This window comes from Dichomitus squalens, assembly GCF_000275845.1.
Source record: "Dichomitus squalens LYAD-421 SS1 unplaced genomic scaffold DICSQscaffold_5, whole genome shotgun sequence".
Lineage (NCBI taxonomy): Eukaryota > Fungi > Basidiomycota > Agaricomycetes > Polyporales > Polyporaceae > Dichomitus > Dichomitus squalens.
The window spans coordinates 434602-449996 of record NW_006766887.1 but is presented as its reverse complement, the minus strand read 5'-3'; the positions used below and the strand labels follow the sequence as shown (position 1 = coordinate 449996).

General features: G+C 59.7%; 2 protein-coding genes across 2 annotated transcripts; one reads left to right on the top strand and one right to left on the bottom strand.

Moving 5' to 3' along the window:
- Window positions 1–612: 612 nt before the first annotated feature.
- Window positions 613–6536, bottom strand: DICSQDRAFT_144814 (Pkinase-domain-containing protein; the record flags this gene model as incomplete). Its single annotated transcript, XM_007362869.1, has 9 exons — window positions 613–730; window positions 1006–1621; window positions 1672–1915; window positions 1970–2136; window positions 2198–2583; window positions 2636–2865; window positions 2937–4812; window positions 4876–5723; window positions 5757–6536. The coding sequence occupies 9 exons, from the start codon at window positions 6534–6536 to the stop codon at window positions 613–615; spliced, it is 5265 nt and encodes a 1754-aa protein (XP_007362931.1).
- Window positions 6537–10501: 3965 nt separating this feature from the next.
- On the top strand, window positions 10502–15053 carry DICSQDRAFT_100770 (uncharacterized protein). The gene is made up of 8 exons (XM_007362868.1): window positions 10502–10710; window positions 10769–10818; window positions 10879–10929; window positions 11509–11720; window positions 11775–12277; window positions 12349–13441; window positions 13495–13775; window positions 13830–15053. The coding sequence occupies exons 1-8, from the start codon at window positions 10595–10597 to the stop codon at window positions 14737–14739; spliced, it is 3216 nt and encodes a 1071-aa protein (XP_007362930.1). The 5' UTR covers window positions 10502–10594; the 3' UTR covers window positions 14740–15053.
- Window positions 15054–15395: the final 342 nt, after the last annotated feature.

Below are 15395 nucleotides of genomic sequence, written 5' to 3'. Positions count from 1 at the left end.
GCGCCTCGTCAGCTAGGCTGCCTAAATGCCAGACATGAGGGCGAAGTACTCACGCCATGTGCATGTGGAGCTGTTAACGAGACAAACACAATCAACCATGCTGGTCAAAATCGCAAACCGAGTGATGATCTCTCATGGGCTCCCGCAAGGGCCTTGAACGCAGATATTGAGATCGAGCAGAGTGTAATCGGGTCACACCCCACCTATCAAACGCGCAGCACACGCATCGGTAGCGAAGCAGGGTCATGAGGGTGCTAGGGAGAAGGCGAGTATTTGCGAAACTCACACTGACAGACGCTTCGGCCAGATCGGGAACTATAGCATGGGACATATGGTCGTAGATAGCAAAAGCTGCCGCATCGCGACCACGTCCTCAAGCTGGCACGCACGTCATAGCACCGGGCTGCCGGATACAACGTCCAGCCAAAATCCACAACACATCTAACCACCATCGTGCCGGCTTTCCCTGGTGGCTCTGAGCAGTTCGCCTACCAGGGTACATGACGACTTCATTGCGAGACGTATGTAGCACACAGCAACGATCAAGATCACTACCAGCAACGGGATTCGGGAATGTCAATGTGTATGGAGTGAGGACGGATGGGCATACGATTAAGGGCGCGTAATAGGAACTATCATGATATGCAATAATAAAAAGAGTTCACCTGGATAGTCCTGAGAAGCAGAGGATGCGGTGCGTGGAGAGGTATCAGGGATCCTGCTGTACATACTACATGGATATCATGCCGTGAATGATTCAAATGAGAGGGGACGAGCGTAGGCAATGACAAGAAAGTGTTAGAAAGGAGCAGGGGGAATGAAAGGGTGGTACAAGTCTCAAAGAGCGTGCACAGTGCTTACTGGACACTGCACCCGCCACTTTCTCTATCGCGCCGCTTGTCCCGATGGCCTCTAGGCATCTCTCCGACGACCCTGGGCTCTTCGCGCTCGGTCTCTGCAGCCGAGACAGCCGAGAACGAGGTCATTCTCGACAACCTCCCCGACAAGTCGGCTGATATCTGACTGCGACGGTGACTCGATGAGACACTCTCGGCGGCGGTGACGGCGCTACGCATGCTGGCAGAGTTGGGCGTGGTACTCGTATTACTCGAGATTGAGCGCGGGCGTTCAGAAACCTCAGTGTTCTTGCGACGAAGAACCGACTTCTTGTGGGTAACTTGTCGGGTTGGTTGAGACGACGAAGCGGGCGAGGACTGTACCTGATGGTCTTGATCAATCGTTAACGAGGACCGGGATCGCTTGAAGGCGGAGAAGACTTTGAATGCTGTAGGAGGGTGTACGTGGCCATGCACGCCAGAGAGATTGGGCGGCGTCTGAACGGATTCAATGCTCGTACGCCGCGAATAACCGTCATCGGACGTGTGGCTGGTTGGGCTTGTAGGGGGACCGCCCTGTGCTGCTGCCGCGAGAATTTCCATAGGAGAATAAGGGTTCACAGGATTCCCGCTCTCCGCGTACTGCGCGTAAAGGAGCAGCTGAGAACGTAGGTCGCAAGTAGGCGGAGCGTTGGGGGCACATCTCGCGTGAGCGATGAGGCTGCACTGTTCGCAAAGCACAGCACTCTTCTTGACGCTCTGGAGGCATACTCTGCAAATGACCGCTAATATCGAGGTTAGATTCCGAGTGGGCCGTTCAGGCACAATTACGTACGTTTCCCAAACGTCGTCTTCACGAAGGAATGCTCTCGGGGAGAGATGGCGTCCTGACCGTTCGACAGCCTCGGCCGAATGGGAGACGACGGTTGATCGAGGGAGGTCCGACGGTCAATAGCCACCGGATCTGAGACCTGCTGCCCGATGTCAGCAAGGAAGTGGATGGACTTCGATTTCTGCATGTCAGCGCTGACGCGGCGCAAGAACGGGATGCTGTCTTGCGGCCGCAGCTCCTGCAAATGCTAGAAGATCATGAGCTCCTGGCGATAGTACGTCAATTACGAGAAAGGGCTCACCTTGTGAGCAGCCGAGTGTTTCTTGAGCCACTCGTGATCGCATAGCTGTTCCGCGCTCGGGCGCTTCGTAGGATCCTTGTGGAAGCACATTCGCAAGAAGTCCTGCAAGCTCTCGGAGCATTCCTCCGGCAACGGCGGCGAGGCGTCCTCCACGATGCGGAACATGACTGCACGAACACGCTACTGTGTCAGGATGCGCACCAAAGAACGTGATCGACTTGCACTCACCAGACATGCTGTTCGCGATATCCGCGTACGGAGGCCGTCCCGTCAGCAGCTCGATGACTGTGCAAGCAAGCGACCAGATGTCGGACTTCGTAGACGCGCCCTTGAGCTCGATGACCTCGGGTGCCATCCAGTTCGGGGTGCCCGCGACGTCCTTCATCTCACGCTCCATGGCGCGGAGATTGAGCGAGACACCAAAGTCGGACAGCTTGACGTTGCCGGTCTTCGTCGTCAGGATGTTCGCCGCCTTTAGGTCGCAGTGGACGACGTCGTTCTGATGGAGGTAGTGCAGCCCTTCCAAAATCTTGACGACATAATTGGCGACGAGTCGCTCATTCAGTTTCCCAAACGCCTTCAGTGTCTGACCCAGGGACCCGTTCTCGGCGTACCTACCAACACGTAAGAGGCCTGTCACCGCAAAGCGCTCGTCAAGAAACTTACTCAAGAACGATGTTGAGCGTGTCGTCGTCGCGTGCCATCCCCTCGTACTTGACGATACTGGGGTGCGACAGACTCTTCACCAGGTCCACCTCCTTCATGAGCTGCGCGATCTCGTCCTCCTTCAGGCCCTCCAGGCGTATCCGCTTCACAGCGACCATCTGGCCCGTGTTCAGGTTGAGCGCTCGGTACACGGCGCCGAACTGCCCACGTCCGATGCAATTGCCCAGTTGCTACAGGTCACAAGCCGTCAGCCTTCCTTCCATCCTTCAAACGCCCTCACAGAGATAGGAGCACGACGTACGAATTGGGTCGGTGCCTTGCCGTCCTCCCGGACGATCAACGTCTGCCGAACCGCGCTCCCATCGTAGGAATCGCGGGACATAAGGTCGCTCGCACTGGCGTTGCTCGACGCGACCCCCAGGTTGACCATGCTCTCGAACCTCGACCGCCTCGCCGGCTTCGCCCCGTACTCGTCGAACGAGTTCGGCCGCGGCTTCCTGCGCGAGCCCGCCGCGTCGACCTCGCTCTGGAACCGGCCCCGCAGGAGCCGAGGGCGGTCGGGCGCCGCGCCGCCGTTCAGCAGGTCCGTCTTCGACCCGTCGGGCGACGCGGACGGGAACACGAAGCCAGCCCCGGGGGGCGTCGAGTGCTCGCCCGACACCGTGCGGGGGAACGGCACGGCGACGTCGCTGCTCGCGTCCTCAGGCGAAGCAGAGCCCTCATTGCGCGGGATGTAGATGCCATTGCGGTTACTCGGCGCCTTCGAGCTGCTGCGCCTCAGGACGATCCGGCGCGGCGGCGAGCCGCTCGCGTCCGGGGACGAGTCGCGCCGCAGCAGCTGGTCCTTGGGCAACAACCCGGGCGTGTCCACGCTGTGCCGCGCGCGGTGCGTCGGCCGCCGCGGGAACTGCGGCAGGGACTCGACGCTCTCGTTCGCCGGCCGCGCCGAAAACGCGAGCTTGCTGCGTGGCGGCGAGACGGAAAGGGGCGTGTGGACCGACACGCCGAACGAGTCGTCGTCCTCGTCCTCGTCCAAAACGGACGACTTCGGCGCCTGGAACGCGTCCAAGCCGATGAAGTCGTCGGGCCACTTCCCCTTCCCGAGCTTGATAGGCACGGCTCTCGCCGGGGACCGAGCCTTGTCCGACTCCGTCCTGTCCGACCGCGTCCTGCTCGTCGCGCCGTCCTCCGTCTCCTCCACGACCCTCGACAGGTCGACGATGGCCGTCTCGCTCGGCCGCCGCTCGCGGGAGGCCCGGATGGGCGAGTCGACGGCGCGCTTCCGGCCCTCCTCCTTGAACGACGGCGCGATGGAGCTGCCCTCGGTGCGCGTGATGGACGGCGCGTCCGAGGCCACAAAGGACGTCGCATCGGTCGTCACGGTGCGGATCGTCCCGAACTTGTTCTGGCTCCCCGGGCTCCGCGGCGGCTCGAGGAGGCTGGAGAACATGGTCGTGTCGGTGAGGTTGCTTGACGCCTGGGACTGACGCATCCCCACAGGGACCGGGAGCTCGACGGACTCCGCGAGGGAGCCGATGACCGAGTCGCCCATGGACGCACGGGTCGAGTCAGCTATAGATATCCGCTCGACGACGGGTCGGACGCGCAGGGGGGAGCGTGGAGGGACAGACGGCCGCATCTCATCCCTGTCTCGGGGGCTGGACCGCGACTCGTTGGTGTTGGGGGTGCTGCCGAAGACGTCGTCGTTGTTCACCGTCTGGCCGTCGCTCGACTCCTCGTTAGGGCTATCGGAACGGACCGTGGGCAAATGCTGGTGCGGACTCCACCTCTTCCGCACGCCAGGCGAGCCGGGGCCAACAGGCGACGTCGAGCGCTGGAGCTGCGACATGCTGAGGTTGGGCGTGGACGCGGCCGCGCGGCCGTTCTGCCCATAAGGGCTGCTCGCCGCACGCCCTCCAGCCTGCCCCTGCATGATCTTCGACTTGTCCACCCCCGGGAATTCCGCGAGCCGCGACAGCGCGAGAACGCACTTGGCGACCCTTGAGAGCGACTCGCCCGTGGCCTCGATGAGGTCATCGCGGTGAAAGAGCTCGTCCGCCCCAAGTCCGACCGACGATGACCCCGCGAGGAACTTCGTGACGTTCGACGTGCGCACGAACCCGTCCTCGCGCCGGTCGACCCGCGCGACCGTGCCCGGGAAGAGCTTGTTCAGGCATCTGTCGGACCGCGGGCCCTCGGTCAGTCAAACAAGCGTTTGTGAAGCAACCGACGTGACGCACTGGCACAGAACATAACCATCCCGCAACGCCTCCGCGAACAGCCGCCTCTCCTTCTCATCGCTCCCCGACGCGACGCCGCTGCCCTGCCCCGCCAAGTTGACCTGCGTCGTGCTCCCCATGGCCCCCGTCCGCGTCCAGATGCGTTCTAAGCGCGCCAGCGCCCGCAACCGGGCCTCGACCTCATCGTACTCCTTCGGGTCCAAGCTGGACTTGTTCACCTGCGACGGTGGTTTGAGCATCTCCTTGCACAGGAACGACGTCGCCGCCCGGATCGATTCCCTGTGTTCCGGATTCGAAGGCGCAGAGGCGGCGAGCGACGTCGTGGAGGCATTGTACAGGCGGTTCTGGTAGCCGGGCGAGTAGTTGCGCTGCGTCGGGGAGACGGCGCGAGTGCGGGCGGCAGGGGCTATTGGCGAGCCCGCTCTAGAGCTGGACGGCGATGGCGAGATGTTGCTGGGGCGAGCGTCCAAGGAGGGTCTACGGGCATCTATTGATGGTCGACGGGCGTCGAAGGAGGGCCGTCGACCGGAGGCGGCAGAGGACGTCGATGCGAGCGGGAGATGTGATGACGAGGACGCGGAGGGAATCACCCGTGTCGGTGTGCGCGTGGACGTGCGGGACGACGAACGGGGCTGGATCGGACTGGTCGCACGGGGCGTGTGTGGGGTGGACGGGGGGGATCCGAGGCCGAGAGGGAGATGGCTCGCGCTTGCCGCTGCCCTTCTCGAGCTCACGCCGATCCCTCGAGGCGACGGCGAGCCCGGGGGTGATAGATCAGGTGATCTCGTCGTGTCCCTGGACTTGCGCGTCGGGGTCTCCGGAGGTGGTGAGCGAGCACGGTCGCGAGACTGGGGTGGTGAAGGAACGTTGTTAGATGAAGCGAGCGTGAGGGGGGCCGGTCGACTCTTGGATGGTCGCTGCTCGTGATCCCTGGGGGATGGTGAGGACGTGCCGTTGGCGCGGGTATCTCGTTTGGGAACCAGAGGAGCTGGGCCGCTGATGTCCTTGGTACTTACGGCGGGCTGAACGCTGGACTTTCGAGCACGGTCTCTAGGTGGCGATACGAGAGCTGCAACATTGGAGGTGGACCCGCTGGGGAGCGCGAAGGGCTGGGTGAAGGGGGAGGAAACGGACTGCGCCGACAGGTGCAAGGCGGGGGAAGACATGGAGGCCTGTCGCAACGAGGGCGTCAAGAAGCTCGTATGGCCAGCGACTCGAACTTTGTCCTGAGCCCGAGCCCCGTTCCCCCGCGCAGCGTCGCCTCTTTCTTCGACGGACAGAGGAGGCACAGGTGGCACGGGTGAGGGCGAAGATACATCTCTGCCCGGCCGGCGGAACGAAACTTTAGATAGCATCCGCGATCTGGCTTTCTCCTTCTCCTTAGGGCCATCGTCCTCGGATGCTCTTCCCTTGCCCTTGCCTGCACCATGGGAGAGCACTCCCGACTCGTCGACGGGCGCGGGACCCTTGGCCTTTGACTTGGTCGCGGTCCGCAAACTCTGCTCCAAAGAGGAACGTAGCCGACTGAATGTCTTCGGTTGGTGCTCCGATGGCGGGGGTTGCCGAGAAGTGGAAGGGGCTGGGGGATCTACGTGCTTTTGGGAAACCATAGGGAGCGGCTTGGAAATCGTGACGTTGAGTTTGGCAACGGCGGCGGCCATATGAACAGGTGCGTCGTGGTTGTCGAAGAGGATGTTTCGCCGACGCTAACAACCGTGCTGCAACGCGTGCACCGCGTGAGTTGCACGGCGCAAGAGGAAGGTGCTTACGGCACTCACTCAAATAAGACGACCGGAAGGGAGTAGCAATCGACTCCGGCAGTTCTGAATGTGACGGAAAGGGCGTGAGCATGGGAACGGGCACGGGCGAACGGGTGAAGGGACGGATAGCGGGGGACTGATTATCGTACCCAGAATGCCACGGAGCACAGTTCTAGTATTCAGATACGCAGGAGAAGACCGTGTTCGGAAGGGAAGTGAGAGTCAAGAGTGGGGCTGGGACGGACCACAGGAATAGACATGCAAGTCAGCGGACCCGAACGCGCTCTGAATCGGAAAAAGGTGACAGAAGGATCAAGCAAGGGTGCGGTAGAGGTTGTGGCGATAGGGAGACAATGTCGGCTGCAGGCTGGAGCTAGTTCAGAGTGATGTGGGTCGGACAGCAGGGAGAGCGCTGTGAGAACGCGCCATATACGCTGAGAACGGGACGCAGGGCGGGTTGTGAAGAGCTCTCTGGACGGCGTGGACGGCGTGGAGTGAGGAGAGAACAACGACAACGAGCGTCGAAAACGAGCGGGTCGCTGGTCGTCGTTGGCGGCAGAGGGAGGTGGAACACGGGTCGACTGCGAAGCCCAGTCCGGCACTTGCTCCTGGGCGCCCGTTTTTGCCGATATAAGAAGCACGTCCCATCGCCGTAGCCGCCCGGGCGCACTCTGTCTCCTTCTATCAGCTGTCCGGCGCCGACCATGGCTGGGCACGCTCTGCATATCAATATAGCATACTCCAGTGGCCCCTGCGCTCAAAGAATGGAAGGCTACGAATGAACGCTAGGCTCCGCAAGCGCCGCGATACTCGAGTCGAGTTGATGCATATCACCCATCAGCGTATCTGAGACGGGCCATCTGGCCACAGGAGTGCGACGAGGCTCATGACAACTCTGGTATTGCACTCACAGGACCCGTCCCCGTTGCCGTATCGTCCGCTGCGCATGAATGGCCACCGCGAAGCATATGACGACAGTCCACCCTGGTCTATGACGAGCATCCGACCTCACAAAGGCCGCCCACGCTGCGTTTCGGCGCTCGGACGACGATTTTCCGTCGTGTCCTTCGCCCGGCCAACGGCGGCTCACATCACTTGGACATCAGCGAGAAGTCCACGGGGTGGGAGTCCCGGGTCACAGACTCTGCTCGAAACCCGCAGACGTGCATCTTCTGGGTGCAATTCTGCCGAGGATTGCATACCTGGACATCACAGCCCTCCGTCGCTGGCCGACGGACTGGGTAAGGTCGCCCCCGAGCTGTGGGTTGCGGTCGTGCGCCGCTGACGCGCCGAGGGATGCCGCACTAACCATATGGAACGATCACGTGCGCGATCGAGCATCAGACATCGCGTCTCCGTCCTCGCGATACGCGCTCACGTCGTCGATCAAACAGCCGCAGACGCCAACAACACCTCCTAAGTATGACCTACATCGGCGCTACATCTCCTCGGACGTCCTCTATTCGACCACAATCGTGGGCGTGCCTTTCGGACATACACGCCCAGACGAACACAGACTCTTCGCCCTTGAATCTCGACGAATCGTGAAAATCTTGCGTTTCTGACGACCGATTCGTTCGGGATCAACGTCAGGAATTGCTGATGGGCTCCGAGTCTTGGACAGACGTCCCGCTGCTAGCGCTCCGAATGCGCTGATCCCAAGCGCCTCGGCGCTACTCTACATAGCGTCCAGGGCGTTACTCGACCACCGCAGATCCCACTCGTTATCGCACTCCCTTCGTGGCCGCCAGCCCAGCCTTCACCGGAATCCCATGTCCGCGCGAGACGTCACTGCAAATCCGACGTCCACATGTCTGCCCATGTAGCTCCACGCATGACGGCCTTCTCGGCCAATAAGCTTATGTGACTGAACCTACCCGCGTTCGCTGGCTCCGTGTGCTCGCACCTCTCACCCCCTCGAAGCGTCCTTGTCCGACACAGCTCCACTCTAAAGGCACAGGTACATATCGCAAAATCGCAAAATCACAATCGAGAGAGAGTAAGGAACCCGCCGGCACAGCTACATAATGAGTGGCTTTTAGTCCGATCTCCATTGCATGAGGAGCACCGGCTGGAGCCACCCTCGGACCCTTTTCGCGCTTGAACCGGTGCGCCAATTTGCTCGCTGCTGTCACCTGCTGAGACAGTGTGCATTGTGCTTTACTCGGGCCTCTGACGCTCTTAGCGATCGAGGACCTCCAACCTCAGCGAGGGGGTCGTACTACACACAATCGTCGGTGGCGATTCGACGCGGTGCAATTACGCTAAGTACAAGCAATGCACACCTGAATCTGTGACGCGCATCGGCATGCAATAGGGGTAGAATGGTGCTCGTCTTCGTTGCCCGCCTGACCGGCATTTCGTAACTTGAGGTGTGCAATGGACCTGGCGCCGTTGCAACATTCCGATGCCAGTCCGAGACTTGTCTACACTAGCGAGACAGACCAACTTGCGGGCCGTGACATCAACGAAGGAGGATCACATGTGCCCACAGCTGCCCGTAGATAACGAACATCCATATTCCTGTGCCGGTGAACACGCTGTGGAGATCCTGCATATGAACCCCACCGTCGATCAGCCTGTGCATATGAAGCGAAGAGGCGGTCCAAGTAGAGAGTCAAAGAGCGCACGAGGGCGCGAGAGCTTGCTTGACATGGTAAAGGTGCGGTGGCGCTCTAGCTATAGCCACTGCTTCGCCCTGTTTGGTTAACGGCGCGGCACGCCCGGCTCGGCGGGATAGCTTCCGGACTACTTACATGTGCTGAAGCTGCTCCTGGTGACACATCGAGTAGGGCACAGAGAATAAGAACCCAAGTATAACCACCACGGCCCATGTCCAGCTGACAGTACTTACGAGGCAGCGATAAGCCCATCAACGGAAGGCCGAGACACACACTAGACAGCGGTCTACGTAACCTCGCCACAGTTCTCTGCGTGTACCTCATAGTTGAGTACGTTCCGTCTTGGAGTCACGGCAGAGGACTGCAGCACCCTTGCTTGAACAGGGGTACTTCTCAAAGGGTGATCTCGACGTGCACGTCAGGAAGGCAGCCTCAATCTTGAGGATCTAGGAATCACCCTCACTATCGCGCCCGCACAGAAGGATCGATAACTTCTGAGCGTCCACGAAGCCGCCACGAAACGCACGCCGCGTTCCAGGTCGCGGGGCGGGTCGCTGGAATGGCATCGCTATTGCAGAAACAGAGGCTCCTCGCAACCATCGAGTGCTTCTCATGCATCCCGTCCGAGTTGCAGCGGCGCCTCGATCAGGTGGTCTGACAACAACGTCCTAGCAAGACATGCGTTCGCCTCAATGCATGGAAGAGCAGGAGAGATGATCAGCCAACATGCCATACCCAGATCTCCTTGCCTTGTGTGTCTCGGGGCTAGAGTGCCAACCGCCACAGTCCATCACGATGCAAGATGGAGTGGAGTGCGAACATTCCTGCAAGACACGCGTGGCCAGGAGGGCTGCGATAAGACCCCTTTTGTACGCACGCCATCGCGCGCAATCGCAATTCTCGAAGTCCTGCACGCATCACAAGAACGACCTCAGGGGATGATAGTCGACCCAGAAGCCCTGCATACGCGCATTGTCGTTCCACGAAGCCGTGAGCCGAAGACAGCTGCAGCCATTTCTCCGAAGATAGAGATAAGAAGATTGATGTGCGGATTTGGCAGACCGCTGACAGTGGGTCGCGTTCAAGCGTGGCCTGGAGTATGAGATACCAATATGGCAGGATGAGTCGAAGTACAGCCAAGCTTCCTATTTGAGACACAAGGAAGTAGCCGGCGGAGTTCAAAAAGTGCCACGACAGAAGTAAGACCTCCCACGCGCTGGCCCGTCCCCACCCACGATGTCAACCCGAACGACCACCGTCAGGACCCGGCAAGCGACGAGGACGGGGCCCCAGACGCAAGACACCTCTGTTATCAGCGACAATAAAGAGAATCTCAGGATGAACGGCTCGCTTGGGAAGGTCAGGGCGACGAAGAGAGGCGCAAAGATATACTGCTTATGCAAGAAGCCCGACGACGGATCGCCCATGATCCACTGCTCGAGCTGCAAGGACTGGTGCGTCCCTTCCTGCTGTCCTTCGGCCCTTTTTCTTTGCTCACTGACCGTATCACAGGTACCATTTCCGCTGCGTCGAGTTGAGCGAGACCGATGCGGAGGAGATTCGTGAGTCATACCCGGACCCTCTTTTTTCGTGCTGCGGGGCCTCATCCGGTCTTCCTCCAGAGCATTATGTATGCCCTTTATGCCACGAGAAGACTGGCGCCAGAACCATCAGTGAGTATCTGCTTTGCTCTCGCCTGTTTACCCCCGCTCGTCCGGTTGTCTCTTCCGTTGCGGTTATCGATGTACTAGATCACAATACCATAGTCAGTAGTATCTCCGTCTCTTGGCTCAGCCACTGCATGATAGTCCCGTCAGTCAGAACGTCCTCACGCATACCGTACCATCGAAAGACGAGCAAGGATTGTGGGCATGATGCAGCAACACCTGTCGTTCCGTGCACCTCGTCCTTGTCTTCGTAGTTGCTGCGGTTGGATCAGCCGCCGTTGGTGAAGCGCCCGCTGTAGGTAGCTAGTTGCCATAGTCCTCGGTATGACCGTGGTCAATAAAGCAGAAAATACCGAACATCCGAAGGTCGATCCAACTATGTGAGGGTAGATTCGTTGAATGTATGCGTAGCCAGACACGAACGCCCGTGACGACGATGAGGACAAGGACGGGGACGAGGACATATCATTGCCTTTACGTAGTACTGTAGTTCATTTCGTCACTTCGTGGCTCCTGTTCCTACCTTGCATTCATTTTTGGCCAAAATCATACACAGATCGAGAAGCTAACTGCAGTCGGTTACAGGGGAATGGGAAGGGCCAGACGCAATGCAAGACGTCCGCAGCGACGACGTCCGTGTCACACGAGCATCGTCCAGCGCGGCTACAGCTGCAAAGCAGAAGGCGAGAGCCGAAGCCGAAGCTGAAGCTGAAGCGAAGGCTGCAGAGGAACCCGAGTCCGACGCATCCAGCGAGGGCTCGGAAGAGTACAACCCCCGGGCCGACAACGCCTCGAAGGTGCGTCTTGAACACTCGAGACACCCTGCCAAAGCTCACCAAGGCCTCCTCCAGCGCCGCGCTCGCCGTTCGTCATACCACTCTGACGGCGGATCCGACTCGGACGGGTCTCATCGTGCCGGCAGCTCGAAACGCATCCGTCGGGCGAGCTCGACCCCCAAGGAGCCTGCTCGCAAGCAGTCCTCGCCGACGCCGAGCCACCTGGCCAAGAGGAAGAAGTCGACATCAGCCCAGCCTGCGCCGCCGCCGGCGAAACGTCCTCGGTCGGAGTCCACCGCTGGGGAAGACGCTGCGCGCAAGTATTGCCTGACGAAGCTGCAGGAGCTGTTCCGGCAGATCTTCACGCGCTACCCTTTCCTCGCCCAGCGCGATGAAGGCGACGATACTGCTGGACGCAGCGAGCAGCCCGACAAGAAGCCCGAAGAGCTGACCTCGGAGGAGAAGGAACAGCTGGAGGCGAAGGCCAACCAGTTCGGCGTTGAACTCGAGAATTGCATGTACGAGCTTTATTCTGAGCCGGACAAGTCAGGGAAGCAGGTCGTCGGGGGGAAATACAAGTATGTCTATCTCCGTGGGCATCAGCACCCGTGATGAACGAATCGCTGATCACTCGACTTCGTCACGACAGGGAGCGGTTCCGAATGCTTACGTTTAACTTGAGCAAAGCAGACCGTGTTGTCCTCCACATGCGCATAGCTTCGTCTCATATTACACCGAAAGAGCTGTCCACGATGTCCTCCACTGACCTCGCGAGCGAGTCGGAGAAGCAGTCTATCAAAAAGCTCGAGGAGGAGGCGCTGGCGCACTCCATCCTCAAGAAGTCCATCGTCCCGCGGGCGAAGCTCACGCACAAGGGGCTGCAGGACATCGAGGATGTGACGGGTGCTGGTCAGCGTGAGGTTGAGCGCGAGCGCGAGGAGGAAGAGGAGGAGCGGATTGAGAGAGAGAGGCTCGCGCGCCTCCGCCTGCAGGCCCAGCGCTCCCAGTCTACGGGCTCCGCCCCGCCTGAGTCTCCCGTTGTCGGCCAGGCCCCTGCGTGGGGTGCCCCGCCCCCGGTGCCTCTCCATGCTGCTGCCCAGGCGGTGGCGGCGGATCTTGCGTCCTCCACGTCGTCTATGCGCCCGCCTATGCACCCGCTGTTCGTGCCGTCCGTGTCTGACTTCGCCGGAGGCCCTGTGGAAAACGAGCTGAACCTCGCTGATCTGATCAATATCGATGAGGAGTCATCTGGAGAGATTGCTATGACCCCCGTCGATACGCTCGCTACGCCTTTCGCGGAGATTCCGCCCACACTCGCACCCGCGCCCACGGAGACCACGTCGGAGGGTGCCTCGCAGCCCACTCCTTCCTCCGTCGGCCCGTCCCCTACCACTGGCATATCCCCCTTCGCGGCGAAAGGTTCGCAGCCTGACACGCCCTCGCGGTCGTCCTTCGATCTCAGTGCTCTGTGGACTCCCAACTCCTCTGGGACAGCATCCCAACCTCAAGCGGAGGCCCAGCCCCAGGACTCGGAGGACCCATCGTCCCTAGCACCCGCTGACCAACCGACCGATGCAGAGCTTCTTGGTGGTCGAGCTGACGACCAGGACTTCGATATGTTCCTCAGCAATACCGAGAACGAGCAGGAACAGCCGGAAGAGAAGGTCCCCGAGCCCGTTGAGCTTACTGCCGAGGTCCAGCGTGCTGCTTTTGACTCTCAGCCTACTGTTTGGAACGGAATTGTGGGTGCATTCGCCCTCTGACCCCCAAGGAATCCCACTCACTTCCTAAACAGTTGAGCATGCCTCTGGACTCCACCATCCCTCAAGAAGTTGCCGTCACTGCCCGTCAGGCGGGTGGCCGGATTTTGGGAAGCGATTCCCCGCTGTGGCAGACGCTCTTTCCGTCAAAGGAGCTCAGGATTGATGGCCGAGTGCAGGTGGAGAAGTCGGCGCAGTATCTTACGCAAGTGCGGCTTAATCCTTCGAAAGAGCTCATTGCCGTCGCCTTCTCTGCCGCGCCAAGCATGGACACCACCGGGTTCAACGCACTCAAGAGTCATCTTGTATCCAAAGGGTAAGTTTGTCTGAACGCTTCCGTTGCAACTGGCGTGCTCATTACTACTTACAGGCGCCATGGATTGATTTTCCCGTGGGGTCATAATCCAAAGTCGAGCGCTCCCGGACGCGAGCTCTATGTCGTTCCGTTGCTATCCACGGACCCAATTCCGGAGTATATGGAGCTTTTGGATCAGCTACAGCTGCCCACAGAACGTGCCACTGACTACCTCGTTGGTATCTGGGTGCTGACGAAGGGCAAGCTCGTGCCCCCTCCTCAGCCACTCCAGGCCGCTTCTGCTGCTGCACCTGCCCCGCAGCCCTCCACCACGGCTTCGGCTCTCCCCAATATTGACTTCTCTAAACTTCAGCATCTAGCCGCCCTGCAAAACATTCCATCCTTGGTGCAGCCGCAGACCCTGGTGGCTCCCAAACCGCATCCCCTTCCCTCTGCCGCTGGCCCTTCTCCATCCGCTCCTCCACCGAATCCCACGCCCGATGTCAGTGCTTTGACCCCGGAACAGATTACACTCATGCTCCAGGCGCTTTCGAAGGCATCTGTGCAATCGCCGCCCTCATCTATCCCTATTCCTGGCGTGCCTGTAGCTTCGCAGCCCATAGCACTTCCCACGGCTGCTCTCCAGGCGTGGGCTCCTCAGGCACCGTACCATCTCCCGGTATACCCTCAGCCGCCCCCTCCGTATTCCGTCAATCTTCCTCCGACTTCTCAAAGCCCGCCCCGTGGAAATGCTCGGTTCGACCACAGTCCTCATCAGAACCATCCTAATAACAGCCATGACTATGACCGGGGCCCCCGTGGCCGTGGAGGCCGTGGGGGCCGCGGGCGAGGGGGCGGAGAGCGCGGTCGTGGGCGAGACCAAGGCTGGCCGAAGAGAGGCCGTAGTGGACCCCCGCCTACTGGACCACGTAATCGCGGAGGCGGTGGGGGATGGGGTGGCGAGCAGCCGCAAAGATGGAGCTAAGGCTGGCCAGTCGAGCTTTGTCTCAGGTTGTCTGACGTTCGTTCCTCTGTACGATGGGTAGCTTATGACATGAAGTCCACAGTAGCATGCTTCTCCAATGTACTTGTACCGTGCCTTCCTCAGTACTTACTACTCTGTCTGCGTAATCCAGAGTATGCTATGCCTTCACTATGCCGACATGACAACACACCGACACCGAGGTCGAAGGCGATCTCCAGATGCCCTCCTTTTTCCTATCGACTTACTGTACTTATTGTGTATCTTTCGTGGCAGCTCACGTTGCGAACACATCTGGTTCCAGAATTCGATACACTCCACTGGGCCACTGTATATGCATATGGCGGCTGAACTTTGTTGACGTGCTCAACACTTGCACCCGTAGTACGCGTCACCTAGATAACCACACAGATATGCTACACTTTTGAGAATGATGATCACTCAATGACATTGAAATTCCAATGGACACTGTCAGCGGCCCGTCGTGAAAAGAACACGAGTGAGGTAGACGTAGAATTGTGTGTACAATACAATACATCCAAGCCTAAGCAAACGAGGATGGGAAGGAGTTCATCCGGCACCTATGCTGTAAACCTTCACGCATTCTTGCCTGCTGATGTACGAGCGGATACGCTGAGTGAAAGTCCTAGCAATACACG